The sequence below is a fragment of the Pempheris klunzingeri genome, chromosome 11, assembly GCF_042242105.1.
Source record: "Pempheris klunzingeri isolate RE-2024b chromosome 11, fPemKlu1.hap1, whole genome shotgun sequence".
Lineage (NCBI taxonomy): Eukaryota > Metazoa > Chordata > Actinopteri > Acropomatiformes > Pempheridae > Pempheris > Pempheris klunzingeri.
This window is the reverse complement of record NC_092022.1, coordinates 8,085,084-8,100,922: the sequence shown is the minus strand read 5'-3', so window position 1 is coordinate 8,100,922 and position 15,839 is coordinate 8,085,084. Positions and strand designations below refer to the sequence as shown.

The window sequence follows — 15,839 nt, the reverse complement described above, 5'->3', positions numbered from 1 at the left end:
AGCTAAATTAGCGTAAAATGCTAACTGTTATTAGCGTTAACTGGATTAGCATTAGCATTATATAATCTAGTAATAACTAACTTTAACGTTTCTGTTCCTTTTATCTTCAAGTAACGCCAACGTTGAGTATTGACAGCTAAAAAATGTAAAGACGTTGGGGTGATGGCGCTAGACGAAAAGCCAGATGTATCAAACGTATTACTTGGCTACCGTTTGTGTTGGGCTAGTGATGTAGTGACTTTAAGTTACGTAAATGCTGCTAACGTAGGTGAACGTTAACTGCCATTGAATTAACGTTACAACCGTTAGCTGCTAATGTGAAGCTAGCTGGGGATGCCAGACCCTCTGTTAGCTGTTAGCAGTAACCGCTAGCATACTTAGCTAGGCTACATTAAACTAACAAATTAAATTACGTTGAATACCATTTGTAGCTCAGATAAACATGTATCACAAATATGGTGCCAATATTAAACAGAAATTAGCACAGGCTAATAGATAACACAGCCAGGATTTCTTTATCAGCTATGGGGCAATTAAGCAACTCCCTCCCTAAGTTATGGACAATTAAGATATTATCTGTTTACTGAAAGCAATTAAAAATTCTGTGAATTTGTTACAGCAAACAGTACTGGAAAATTTACATTTCTTGAAATGGGATCTTTCGACCATCACCTTTCATTCAAAAAGTAAGCAAAGCTAAACGTGTGGTTGGTGCACAAGGTCTTTTAAATACAATATGACTCACATCGGATCACACTCAGGTGAAACAGCTCCACAGTTTTATCAGAAATCACGTTCCACCATGGAGGGAGGTGTCCCTCTTAATTACCCTCTGAACACAATAATGTCAACAGCAGCACACCATTCCTGGACCTTGCAACACATCCAGGATGACTAATTCTGGAGTGAGTCCCAGAGTCCATACTCCCAGATTGATCGCACTCTGTTGAGTTGTTGATGGCTGGACTGACACCATTATAAGACTACTGTGGCAAGAAGGGTGTGTAGAGAAAACTGAAGAAATGACGAAATGATTGAATCACAGAACAACTTTGACCTGGCGCCAGGATGGGATTACCGCAGTGGTGTGAATAGGCACTCCTTCGAGCAGAGCTTCATTTTCCATTTGATGTAATCTGCAGGGTAATTCTTTGAGCAGTTTCTGAACAAACCACAAGGATTCAGTTACCGACAGACTGAAACCTAAATTAATAATGTTAACATCTGTCTATATCTTTTCAGAGTAATAAAGATAAACCTGGAGGAGATCCCTTATCCTGTCTTTATGAAGATGATTGGTCCTCACAAGAAAAGGTTAGATACACACACATTTACACACAATATGTCAGATAAACTGGCAACGTGCTCCTGGAGACAAGTTTGCAAACTGAGTCAGCAGCTGACTGACTCAACCAGTCCCACCACAGAGCCCTTTCGTTTCTCAGAGCCCTGCCCTCAACCCTCCCTCATTCTCAGACACGCACTGCCTACGTTTTACGCGAGGCCTTACCTCACCACAGCATCACTTCCTCCTGCTTTACTGGGTTATGTCTGCAAATAGCCAATAGCAATATATAAATATTTTCCAAGGAAGTCATTCAACTTTGATGTCAATATTACTGGATTATCTCAAGATCTTATTTTATGTTTGATTTTTTCCTCCCCTCTTTGTCTTTGATTTTACTTTATTGCCTGAAGCTCTATTTTTTCCAGTAACGACGACTAATGACATGCTGTGGCGAGCGATATGGTGAATTTTCTGCCAAGCTAATAATCCTCTGATCCCCCCCGAGTCATTTACTGCCTGAATCAGTCATGTTGCCAGGAAGACACTCCTACGTCTGCTTTGACTTTTCTCTGCTTTTGTGCAGTAATATCTGTTGGGGGGCTGTTATAATACCACACTGTGTTTTTCTCCCTTACAAGACAGGCATGTGAGTACGAGGAAGTGGAGGAGGAAAGCAAGGAGGGGAGCGGTAAACTGTAAAACATGGTGCAGTCTGTCTCTGCCTGTGACTCAACAGGAAATGATGGAGCGGGAGTAAGTAAGGTGAGAGAATGAAAGGGAGGACGGTGGGAGTGAGAGGAGAGATAAAGTGAGAAAAAGAGTAAGACTGACTTTGTCATGCCTCAAGACTTTGAGCTATGTTGGGGGCAAAGACAGACTAAGGGAGATCGTACAATGGTTGTCTGAGGAAATCTGTAGGGTCTGAAAATACAGACGGCCTCGTCATGCCCCCCCCCACACACACACGGTAAATAACCAGCAGGTGAACAACATTACCAAACTTGTCTTTTTTCCGTTGCCCTCCTGAAAGGTGACCCTGAACGTTAGGTGATGATTCAAAAAGACCTTCAGACAAGCAAATATTGACAGTGTCCTCACATCCGTTCACCCAACATGAAAAACACTCAGTGTGCCTATGACACGATGAGCAATCTTTACTGCCGACAAATAATATTTTTACTGTGATGATAGTGTGAATCATGCAGTGAGTGTTGCTACCGATGTAAATAGATAAATTATAACAGATAATCTAAATATGATAATACATTTGTAAAAAAAAAAGTTCAATTAAAGTCAAACTCATTGCCCAGATGCAATTTGTCTGGACTGGAGAGCACAGCCTATTTCCACCCTCTTTTATTCTCACTCATTTCAGCCGAAATGCTTAATGAGCTGAAAGATCAACTTCACAGGGCTGCGGAAGGCCTCCTGCTGGGGCTGCAGACCCTCTGCCCATGTTGAGGCCTAAAATCACGTGTAGGGAAGCTGCCCGGGCTTCCAGTGCTGCATCCTGGGCAAAGAATCGTTCTTTTCATGCTCTGGTCTCTGCCATCCATTGAGGCTGTCACCATGAAATCAGATGTCACGGGGTTTAAATCACTTTAATCCTTGCCACTTCCTCAATCACTTCTTTTCCCACTGACCCTGCTTTGTTTTTCTCTGTTGGTGCCCTGGGAAAACAGTATTTTGCCTCCTTGTCCTTTATAGGGATAGCACCACTACACATGAAAGCTGTGTGTTTGCATATGTGTGCGTTTGTGTGTGTTGTGTGTGTAATCCACTAAATTGATTGTAGCTACATTTCTTTCATGGGACACATGAGCAACAAATCAATGTAGCATCAGATTAGATTTCTCAGAGAACGTTTTTGTTCCTGAGCTACACCCAACAATCAAAGGCAGCACAAACATCATTCGTCAGCCCGTCCTCCTGTTTCCTCCCGGTGGCTATTGATTCTTTGATAACTGAGCTGTCTCCTCACAGGATGAGGTCAAAGGCCATGATGCAAAGCCCACTCAGACATTTGAGGAGACTGATTCCTTCATTACGCCTCCAACTTGACAGACCCAACCGCAAACCCATTAAATTAAAAACGATGAAATGATGGGTATGTTTTTTAAATCACATGTAGCTCCACAGACAGCAGCGATAGTCTGAAGTAATCATCAACCTTTGTTTTATTCCTTAATAATAAAACAAATTCATGATGAATTATTATTTTTTTTTTATTATTATACTTATTTTTTATTGTGTGTTTGTGCGTATATATAAGCACAGCATATATTCACACACACACACACACACAGCTGTCCTCTGTTTGGCCATTTATTTTGAAATAAAAATGTCAAACGTGAATGTTCCCTGTCAGACTGAAGGAAGTGGTGGGTGGCAACAAAACGAGATGTAATAAAATAGACCCAAGAATTTCATAAGAATTTCTCTGGTTTTTCGCAATTACTGCAACTTCAGTCTAGAGTTGGATGACGATGCCTCTGGTTTCATGTCTGCTGCCCTGCTACACAGTTTACTCATCTCATTTACTCCAAAGCTGATTTGATGGATAGGAATTTTAACTTCTTACACATGCAGCAGCTGCACTGAAGCCTTTTTTACGTAATCATCGATTTGAATTATCTACGTCTAAAAAATGCTACTGTGATGAAGTCTTTTCATGTGTTACAGCCCCTAGCATTGATTCACAGGAACCACCACATTAAAAGCTTAAAAGGAATGTGAAACTCAAACATAAGACAGGTCGACCATGACTTTTAAAACAAAACAGCAGCAGGCTTGCCTGTCTGTCTGCAGTCTGTAACGGGGCTCTAATTACTATTACATGTTTGTACACAGCTGGTTCCTCTATAAGAGAATTCCCTGTGCCACCATGTCAGCACATCAACCTACACAGATGTATTTACCATAGAACACGTACGTTAACACCTACTTACTTCATTTCCTATTCCAGCTTGAGACGTTGTTAAATGAGCGGTGGGCAGACATTTATCTTCAGAGATATTTCTCATTTCAGGGGTTATCTGGTTTTCTGGAGAGATGTGAAACAGATCTGCTCTATCAATCCATATTTGCATTTCATGAATTATTATCCCTGTTTTTTATCAGCTTCTACTCAGTATTGATTCCTGCTTTTTATGTTTCTTGTCTGTCTTTGAATTGAGATCATAAAAAATCACGAACAGAAGGCCTTGGTTTTGGTGCAGCTTTGATGGTCCATCTTTTATTTTGCAGCAGCATGAGGGAGTTCCTTCAGAGCAATCCATCACATCTTTGAAAAAAAGCACAAGAAGGGATGGGGGGTGTTACAGATGTGGGAGGTGGGCTTCTGACTGCACTGACAGCTGTGAGGGACGGAGGTCTCTCAGAGCAGGAAATGACTTGACCTCCCCTGTGGGAGTCTGGCCCACCCCGACAACAACCCCCACTGCTCTGAGCATCCTGGGTCGCCACAAGCGCCCACAGAGGGCGGCGGACCAGCAGCAGCGCGGCAGAGACGATTACATCTGCTGCTCCAGGTGGCAGAAATATGAAATTTGAAGGGTGCTGTGACACCTCTGCACAACAAAACAGAAGAAAAGACAAGAGCTTTAACCCTTGTGTGGTGTCTGTGGGACCCGTTTTCATTTTTTTATCCAGAGCAAAATGATACGATTAATTATTTTTTCAAACTCAGACTCATTGGCCTTGGCTCACATTGATGAGTCTGAGTTTGAAAAAATGATCAATCGTATCATTTTTCTTTTGATAAAGAACATAAAAACGGATGAAATCGTGTCCACGAACCCGAACACCATACAAGGGTTAAAGGCACTGTGAATATTAAGAATTTTGTTTAGTGTGACGCGCAGCAGTTTCACCTCCTTGTGTCACACTGCGATCACATGGGCAACCAATCACTTCATTGCACAACAGGAAGCTGATCAAACAGCTTATTTGCTGAAAAGTATGAGTATTCCTTTAAGCAAACAAATTACGTCGGTGGAACAGGGACAGGTGATGATTGCAGCAATAAAAGGACATTGCATGCAGCGTATTTATTTTGTGGGTTTGTGATTTACAGTTGGTATATATGTATAAGGCACTCCTTAATCCATATATAACCATATAAGGACTTTATTAGACTGTTCTAACAGTGGAAAAATTGAACAATAGGACCAAATTTGGGGAATTCACAGGGTCTTTTTGGCCATCTCTTTTACACTTTTATGATGTGGTTATTTAATTCAGCCCTTCACAATATTTAATGTGTCAACTTGCCTGAGGATTTATTTGGATTGTTACCACAATAAAAAGGTCCTTTGGCAGTCTGGGGGTAGACTGTAGGCTCAGTGTGGTCTGGATTGGTTAAAAACAAGAATGGCCCGCGCTCACTTCCCTGTTATTTTCTGGTAAATGGCCTCCTGTATTGTCCTCCTGCCTCTCGGCGTGGGTGAAGACAAACACAGACAGTGAACTCCTGTGTGATACGGAGGCTTCAAAACAAGTCCTCATCCACCATGACTTTGCTGCCAGTCTTGTACTTGTTCTCTTCTCTATCAGTAGTATATTGTACTCACGCCAAAAACCACCCACACACACTCTGACACCCACACAGGTCAAACCAAAATTGTTTACAGCCGTATGAAGGGCAATTTCCCATACACTCATTGCACAAGGCAGATAAAATGATTCTAATTGTGGAGCTCTTCTGGCATCATTGCAACTGAACATGACCATAAAATATCTTGAAATAAATGTAATGATGATAGTGCTCATTAGTGTTAAGCATATACACTTTTGCTGAGCTTTGACGTGGTTTGACGTGGTGTTATTGATCTCCACAGGTTTTCTACTCCACCTGCAGTGAGGACACACACTTTATGGATCTCTGGAGTGAGTTTCTGTGTGAGTAAAAGGCTAATTTATTAAAAATATATATATATAAAATAAATAAAATAATAAAATAAAAAATCAGAAAACAGGCTGGGAGGAAGAATTCATATCCTTCACTTCATTACAAATCAAAATCCTGGCCCTAAAGAAAAAATTACAAATAGTTGCAGCAAATGTCACCAAAGAACTGAAAGTAAAATGACTAATAATGCTGAATGACTTTGTTACTGGATTATTATTGCTGATGTATGTATATGTACAACCAGCAGAAATAGCTCATTTAATCTTTAGCAGTTTAATCAAGAATAATGCATCATATTTTATGCATCTTTCATGTGTTGTATGTAAAATTTAAATCCAGTGACTTTAGCTGTCAGAGAAATGTGGATTAAAAATGTATGAGAAACCAGTAAAATAGTTTTTTAGAAAGCACACACAGTGATGTAGGCCTAGTTATTTTCCACCACTGTGCTACTTTTCCAAATGGTTTTTACTTTTTTAGGGGGATTTTTTCTCTTTAAGGCGGACTGGGTGGAGTTACAGTAACGTGCTCGTTGTGCTGGATGCGTTTATAAGGAGATGTGGAAAAACGCGTCACTCTGACAAAATGAGTTTCACCTCCCAGTGTTGTTGACAGAGGAGGGATGTTGCACATGGGTCAGATTTGACTGGGAGCCCGGCTCGATCTGGACAGACAGACTTCACACACTGGACGGCAGCAGGTCCACCGACTTTACCTGATGGACAGCAAGTCCGCGTTAACACGGTAAGACCTCCCTCCATCTAGCCACGAAAGAAATAAGTCATATGATGAAAACTGGGCTTTAAATCCACGCAGACTGATCGATCAGGGCAGTGTTGAATAAGATGTCAACGGGGAAGTCTGGTTGTTTAAAACCTTTCTTTTTTATATGGCCTATTCCACGCAGGGAACTTAAATGTGAAAACAACTGGGACACGCTGTTCCAAAACTACTCCAGAGTTTGTTGGGTTTTTAAGTACCGTTTAATTAAAGTGTGTGTGTGTACTGATTCAGCTCGGCTGTCGGGGGCATTTGGCTGTAAGCAGCGGGACAGATCGCTCTCCTGACCCGCTGCTCGGCTCCATGATGCCCGTCAGTGAAGTCCCACCGAGGCGGGATGGGTGAGTCCGGGACTGGTCATCCTGTCCCCGGCCTGCCGCTAGTGGGCGCCGAGGAGGGACAAAATAGTTCAGTAGGTGTCCGGAGTTTGGTCCAATTTAATATAAATCAATATCGTTAAATTTACTAATGGTAATTTTACCTATACTTTATGTAGTATCTATCTATCTATCTATCTATCTATCTATCTAGAATATTTCTATCTATCTGTCTAATCATCGATCTATCTAGTATATTTCTATATACATATAGGCCTACTGTACCTATACAGGTGTCTACAGAATATCTATCTATCTATCTATCTATCTATCTATCTATCTATCTATCTATCTATCTATCTAGTATCTCTCTCTACACATATAGGCCTACTGTACCTATATATCTACATGTATCTTATGGATCTACGTATTCCTATTTAACCTTAAAGAATATGTATTTTAATCTGTAGCAATATGACTTGATAAAGGACTTAAATGCATTGGAAATTTGTAGTAGTCAGACTACTCCCATCCTAACTCTAAAATTAATATAAAATACAGGGAAATGTTGAACATTGTTATTCAATGTTATTCAGTTTCAGTGTTTAGTTCTTGCCTCACAAGATTCTTGCCTTCCCATTAAATTCAGGGATGGTTAAATAAATATTCTAACTCACTTTACTTAGGTTGGACAACTTTGGAGCACTCAGTGTATAAATATGAAGCTTTTACCGCCAGTCTTGCTATTTTGTACCTTTTTCAGAAATGTTGGACCACAGGCACTGTAATTCTACCAAAGTAATAAAAGCTGTAAATAACTGGAGTCAGTTTAACTCACAAAGTGGCAAATTTGCGACGGCCACCTGCTTATCATTATTTGATTTTTTTTTCTTTTCTACCACCAACACCAATGAATGAGCTCCAGTTAACCAGTCTGGCTCTTCATAGTGTTTAAATGATTCATAGTGTAACAAACTGCACAACTACTACAGTAGTATATATTGAATGAAGAGACACAATCTCAGTCCAATCACAGTCGGGAGGATTTAAGCCTAGATTCAGTGGTATAAAAATTTAAAGACAAAGAAAATGTAAATATATGTATTATAGTCATTGAAACTCCTGTGTATAAATTGTATATTGACCAGGCGGGAGCTTTACAGTTTCTCCTATATTTATAAATGTTTTAAATGAAATAAATGATTGAATTCCTTCATGCTATTTGCACCGAGATTATTAGAGATACTGTCATGGTCCAAGATTATTATTATTATTGTTATATTATTATACAGATTTTTCACAATATACCTTTAGAATATATATATAAAATTCTTTTAATATATATATTAAAAAACTATAACTTGTACTTAGGTCACTGTGATGCAATACTATTTAGTAACACTTTGTAGATGTACAACGGATAAAGCTGTAATAGCTGATTATGCAAACGACTAAAATTACATTTCTTTTTTTTGTCAGATTGTTTTGTTATATCATCGTGCAGTGTGTATTGAGATTATCAGGCGAAGTGAGTTGTTTAATGAACTGCATCTCTCAGGCTTGGCCCTGTCACATCTACAGCACAGAGTTTACCGCATGTCTATAACAGATCTGGTTTCTACGTAGGTCATAAAACTTATATGAAAGCTCCAGTCACACATTTATATTACTTTCCTTTAACAAAGCCAACTACACTTGTCTATTTTGATAATGCGCTTAAAGAAACTTTCATCAAGGATGCAAATACTGGTGCTAAGAACTCATGTTGTGGAGGAAATATTTTTAAATATATAATCTTTCTGTACAGCCTGCTGAGCTGTGAGTGTTATTTGGCCAGTAGAGTTTACAGCAAGTTGTAATTAGGTGATGTAAAGCACATACTTGATGCCAGCACCTTAATGAAATCATTTGTAAAGGTCCAGTCACTGAATGGCCCACTGGCTGAAAAAAGTGAGGTGGGGACAGCCAAGGACAACTCATCAAGGCTCCTGCATGAGATAAACTAACTGTTTTTTAGTCTCCGGCTTGCTCTTTCAACAGTGCCAGAACACACAATCCTCCTGCAGGGGGGTTTTGCGGCACAGGCTCATACCTTGGCCATGTCTGCTTGTCTCCATGGCGTATCTTCAGTCTCAACCTCATGGGAGAGTTCACTTGTATTTTCAGGCTTGCTTCACTGTGCAACAAAGTGACACAAAGGCCCATTCATTCCTGAGAGTGGCTCGATTCATGGACGCTGAGTGCTTGCTGGTAGAATTCATAATTGTTCAGCGGCTTCCATCTCCGAGGCTCACAGGCGGAAATGACGCCACCGTCGGTTGTTTTAAGGATGACATAAATATTCAAATAGACGCATGGGTCACTGTTTTGTTTGTGGTGGTTTTTTTTTTTTTTGCATTATGCATGCGCTGCATTGTTTGCTTCCCACATTGACTGTAGACCTATTAATGACATGAAACAAAGCGGGACTTTGATGAATAAGATTGCCGTGTGATAGTAAAATTGAGACCTTGCTTCTCCCTCTGGGTGAGTAGGAGGCTTGGGTTACTAATGAGCGGCTTGCAGGTCCAATTCTAAATGTATTGAGTATTCTCTATTGAATATTTACATTTTATTTTGAAGTGGTGGTGTTTAGAGACATCGGAACCATTTTATTATATGATCAGGAAACTTTTCACATCTATCAGGAGGTAAATTAGTTCAGTTGGTGTCCATGTTGGATTTGTATTATAAATATTATAGTTTTAAAAGCTAGAAGAGGCACATTCAAGTTTCAGCAATTATATGGATAATTCGCTGTCAAATTAAAGTTACCCATGTATTTATCGATATTTTTTAGGTTAAGTCATATTTGACTGGTGCTTTGTGATCATAATGTGTCATGCCTGCTGGAAGCTAGAAGGGAATGAGTACTGAGCTTGTGGGCTCTGCAGCAGGATAGAGGCCTGCTGAAAAAGGGGCTTTACTCAGTTTTATTAAACCCAATCAGTTGTCAAATGGTCTGTTTAACCTAACTTTTGGCCTTCCACCTTGTGAGTAAAGCCAATGAAGCAAAGCTAATGTCAACTTTCAAGTAAAGGCAGGATGAGCAGGGATGCAGGATATATCGGTGGGTGATAAATTATTGGCCGATAAGTTATTGTTAGATAAACTTTCACATGTGGGTCAATGCAGAATCATTATGAGCAGTAATTATTGGCAACACTTGAGACTGATTAGATACATATATTAAAATGAGTTGAATTCTTGTAAACTGAGACCGACCAGCTCCTCCTATCTAACAGCATCACCCATCTGCAGTTAGTGAGTCTCCCCACATCAGCAACAGATTGGGTAGTTTAGTGTAAAAGGCTTGCATCCTTTCTAAACAGTGGAGTTCAATAGTTTTAGCTAACCATTAATTAGTCCAAAAGCATGTCAAGTTATTGTAATGGTTTTTGTTGTATATATATGCTTCTGATGTTTGTTTACATATTACAGAAACAGATAAATGTACTCCGTCTTTCGCCCAGTGTCAGCTTGGATTGGTTCCAACCCTCCCATAGTATAGATAATGGTGGGATGCACAGATACGCTGCAGATGTGGAGATATTTCATCCAGTACTTAAAATCTTAAAGTTTTTTCTGTTTTAGTCTCCAGAAGACTTCAATCCAGACATGTTTAGTAGTGCAAAGTGTGTTTGTAAGCGTGGTGCTTTGGTGTGCCATCTCGGTGGTGGAGTTTGTCAGTCAGCATCACAGGAATGCTGCACAATTAGCCCCTGTTGTAAGGGCGGATACTTCAGAGCTTCATGATCACAGAGAGGAAGGAGGGCGAGGAGTGCTGCTGCCCTCCTACATCTGACCCAGAGGTTGTGCAATAGCCCGCTCATCAGACAACTGGCGTTAAGCTGGAAACACAAAGAGACACACATGGCAGCAGCCAGAGCAGACTGAAGTAATTTACTGGGCTTTTGCTTTTGTTGACTGTTGTTTCTTAGAGGTTCACTTAAAACAGCCCAGTGTTTCAGGAATATAAGTTGTTATTTACTGTAACACGTAAATACTCATAACAAAGCCAACATGTGTATAACTCTCACAAAATATTTCTTTTTTAATATATATTCCTTGCAGACAGACTAACAGGTAGAGTGTAGATATATAATGACAGTCATGCTGTGTTAGTAATATGAATTGTTATATACGTGACACATATATATGTATCTATGTGTTTTTGTTTTGAGGCTCTAAGTATTTTTTCTAGAGTATGTGCTCCCGACCTTCGACCTTCCCTGTAGGATGAATGCAGCTGTGTGTGATGGCTGGGGCTGCGTTCCAGATGTACACAGTTTATACTCCCTGTTTATGGGGATTTCACACTGATGAAGGTGTGACCGGAACGAATAAAAGGAGTGATGTAATGCAAAAGCCAAATGTGGAAGCCTAACTGTGACACACCTGCTATAACAAGAATTAAATGTACAAGTTTTGCCTCCACCGCTCACTTTTCTTTTTGTCTCCAACAGCGTACTGCTGGCTAGAATGAAGCCGTGATGGGTTTGATGGAGCTGACTTGTGTTGGAACTTCAGACCGATACCAAACTGACCTTCGCGCTTTTTTAAGAACACAGTTTCTGCCACAACATGGCCGGGAGTCAGAAAAACTACTGGGGACAGCACGACCTGAACAGGTACGCAAACACTACTCTAACACTAACAGATAGAAGATGTCAAAGATTCACTTTTTATTATATAGTGTGACAATAACACTACCTTTACTTTAATTATACAATATATTTCTGGGATAATTCACATTAAATACATAGTAAAAAAAAAAGTATTATCATTTTATGTGTGCATTCAAAAATAACTCTATGAAATTATGATAGATGAAAACCTACATTTGTTAAAAGGCCATTAAACATTTAAATTATTTCCAGTGGTAATGCTTGGATTATTTCCATATGTCTTAGAATATACCATATTCATTGAGAATGTCAATGATATTTTTATTATTGATTATGATTAACAATCTGTACAACATTTGACACCTTTCATCTTTAGACCCTTGACTTTGGATGAGTAAAGACTGAAAAAAAAACATTTAACAGAAAAAAAGGAAATCATCTCAGCCAGCATTGGCAAAGATAATATGGATGAATTATGTAAATAAAGAGCAAAGCTACATGAAGAATACAGCAGCTTGTAGTGCTGTTACATAATGTACACACGTAAAGGAGAGCAGAGAAAACTTTATGTTCTGCTAAAGCATATATCATGCTTGTCATTTCGTATATAATGACTTACTCATGACAGGTTATGTGCAGAAATGATTTACACACTTGCACGACTCTGTTTGGATTTCTCAACCTCTCTTGCTCTGCAGAGTGTGCTTTGGCCTGAGTGCTGACATGGACCACAACCTGACGGAGCTTCAACAACAGCAAATGGCCAAAGAGTTTAACTGTGAGTCCTTTAGATATTGTTTTCACATACAAGTAATTGCAAAATGATTTCACCAGGTAATTGAAAACTGTTAACAACTAGCAATTAACTTGGATGCAGGTGACACTTGTGATGTTTTAAATTCTTTGTGAATGTGACAGAATCTCGCATGATATTTTTTATGAATATTAAAATATTATCATTAATGTGTAATTGTTGATAATTGCAGAAATGGGTTTTTGAAAATAAATTGTTTGTATGACCTGTTTAAGACTGGGGTGAGTTTACATTAAAATTAACTGCTAAACCTTGAGATAGAAAGGAACATACAGTGCACACGAGTTATCTGTGAAATTAAATTAAAATAAGCCAAACAAAACACTGATAACATTTTGAAGGAACTCACATTTTTGTTTCTTTATTTTTGATCTTTTTTTAAAAAAATTTTTTAAGTGCTACGAAGATTTCACTAAATCTACTCTAATAAATCATTAGTTTTCTTAAGGTCTTTAAATTTGATTTATACAATTCTGTCAGCATGTACCTAGATTCTTAAATTCGTCTTGGCCTTACAAACTACACAAACTAGAGTTTAAACCCTGCTCGACTCATAATACAGTGTGTAGACAGGGTTTAGGTGGGTTTGTCATCACTGGACTGAGCTGTGTAGCAAGGGAGAGAGCAGGGTGGAGGAGGAGGAGGAGGAGGAGGAGGAGGAGGGAGGAAGCTATTGCTCCCTGGTCACCAGCTGTTCCTGCAGTCTGGGGCACGTCGGATGTTTTTTACGGAGAAGGTTATGGGAAGCTCCGTTAAGATTATGGTCTGCCCCGCAGATAATGACGATTCCCGCGTTAATCAGGGTGTTGTGGCTGATGTTTGACGAAGAGGGTGATAGGTTAAGCGGTTGTTTTCAACATGTTTTCACTCTCGTTTCCTGTAAGATACCTTCAGCAAAACGCGAGGGTTTTTTTCAAAGCAGTGTGGGCAGCCCACTCCCCTTGGTATTTCTTTCCTCCTACACCATATACAGTTTTTTTTTCCTCATTGCAAGTTGTTTTCCATGTTTCTTCCTCTGAGACTTTTTTCTGCGCTGAAGGAAACAACATTGATAGCAAAACCTTGTATAACAAAGCAGCGGTATCTTGGTGTCGGTACAATTTAGGATTTCATGAGAACAGTTGTTTAATACATGATTGTTTTTCCCTTTCCTAGGTAACATCTCCATCTCCCAGCCTCCTTTCTACGCTGATGCTTACCGTCTAATGTCTGATAACGTACCGCGGCCAAATGAGGGTGACCAGGTGGTCCCGTCTTCCCAGAGACGGACAGCGTTTGGGGGCCACCAAAGAGAAGCCAAACCTCTGCCGCCTCTGCCTGACCCTGAGGAGATCATGTCTGATGAGGCTGCTGATAGTGAGGTGGAGTTTTTTACCAGTGACCGCCGGCGTCTTTTGCCAAAAAGCTGCCCCAAGGCCATGTGCAGGGGCATGAACAGAGACTGTGGCCAAGTAAATCACGCCTACCAGGGTGGCTCATTGCGGGCTGGTGGTGCTGGGTCTGGCTCCAGAGCTTTCTCTTGGCCATGCCGAGAGGACAGACCAACAGGTAGAGGAAGTGGGTTTGGAGCCAACATCTGGGCACTAGCTGTCCAGAGAGACGAACAACAACCAGAACAACACCAATCATCCAGATTCCAGTTTCCCTCCTCAGGCCCTGCTTCTCAGCCTCTCTACAGCAGCAGCACAACCTGCCCCACCGACAAGCCACAAATCCCCCCTCGTATTCCCATCCCGCCAAAACCTGCTGCTCTCAAAAAGACTGTGAGTGCCAACGAGGAAGACAAGCCTCCCAAAATTCCTCCAAGGGTCCCCTTAGTCCCACCCTGCCCACCGCGTACCCCAAGCCCCAAAAGTCTTCCAATTTACATCAACGGTGTGATGCCTGCCACACAGAGTTTTGCTGCTAACCCAAAATATGTGAGTAAGGCATTACAGAGACAGCAGAGTGAAAGGGCGCCACCTGCAGCTCAGTTTTCTCCATGCATTGTTCCCATTTTGAAGGATGGCAGACAGGCCAGCGCCACGCACTACATCCTCCTGCCGCCGGGCCGACCAGTGTACTCGGACAGACGAGAAAGACTCCTGAGCGAACCGGTGAGGACGGGAAACAGCAGCGTCTGGCAGAACAGATAGAAACCCTCGTCATCGTCATTTCTCAAACTTGAGTGCAAAACTGTGACTGACATCAATTATAAGCATGTGATACTCGATCGTTCAGAGTGAAAACATCTACACGCCACATTCACGTTTGTGACGTCATGTCAAGTCGATGTATTTCAAGAGCACCTATGTCACACAACACTGTGAGGTTTTTTGCCTGTTTTTAAATGAACATTTCACCCGTCAGTATTTTAGCGACATCTCCTGGAAAATATCATAACATTCCAGTATTTTCACTAATAGTGGAGAAATATTTACCTCCTATAACCATTTTGGTTAACTGAGATACCGCAGTTTTCTCACAGGGAAAATGTCTCATCACTCATTCATTCTTAAGCCTGACAGCCATACGCTCATATCACTTAAACTACATGAGCTAATACTATATATCTTAAAAGAGAGAAAATAATTACTGTATTTACAAGCTGGGCTTGTACCAAACTGTTCATCCCATGTGTGTTATTTTTTGTGACAATGCTGCTTGAAATCTAAGGTATAATGTATTGATAGATTTAATGTTGTGCTGAATCATTCTCACATTAAGACTTATGGTAAAGTTGATAATGAGCCATGCGGCTGAAATTAGAACGACACAACGCAACCACACCGTGCTTTCAACTACAGTGACGTCAAGCACTTGATCAGATAAAACCTCTGTTCCTATTTCAGTGTTAGTGCCTTTTGCAGGTTTTCTTGTGCAAGTGCAGCTCATTTTCTTACACAGGTTTCACCGTCAGAAAGCTGATCTTTTTATTTCAAAGCTACACCAAGTTGCATCCTACCTGCAAACATTCTACATTAATTCCGGCATCTACTCTTCCATCATATTCTACGTTTGTGTGCAAGTTTAATTTATTTAAAGGAATATTCTGTGAATCGAATGCAAACACAAGAACATCCCC

At 40.3% G+C, this 15,839-nt stretch overlaps 1 protein-coding gene across 1 annotated transcript; it reads left to right on the top strand.

Annotated features, from left to right (window-relative positions):
* The first annotated feature begins 6,689 nt into the window (after nt 1-6,689).
* Nucleotides 6,690-15,061, top strand: LOC139209969 (ERBB receptor feedback inhibitor 1). Its single transcript, XM_070839907.1, has 4 exons — nt 6,690-6,941; nt 11,800-11,964; nt 12,660-12,739; nt 13,931-15,061. Exons 2-4 carry the CDS (start codon nt 11,918-11,920, stop codon nt 14,908-14,910), a joined length of 1,107 nt encoding a protein of 368 aa, XP_070696008.1. The 5' UTR covers nt 6,690-6,941; nt 11,800-11,917; the 3' UTR covers nt 14,911-15,061.
* Nucleotides 15,062-15,839: the final 778 nt, after the last annotated feature.

Coding starts and splice junctions, on each gene's coding strand:
- LOC139209969 (XM_070839907.1), top strand. CDS start 11,918: ATGGCCGGGAGTCAGAAAAACTACTGGGGACAGCACGACCTGAACAG. Junction 11,965..12,659: donor GGACAGCACGACCTGAACAG/GTACGCAAACAC, acceptor CTTGCTCTGCAG/AGTGTGCTTTGGCCTGAGTG. Junction 12,740..13,930: donor AATGGCCAAAGAGTTTAACT/GTGAGTCCTTTA, acceptor TCCCTTTCCTAG/GTAACATCTCCATCTCCCAG.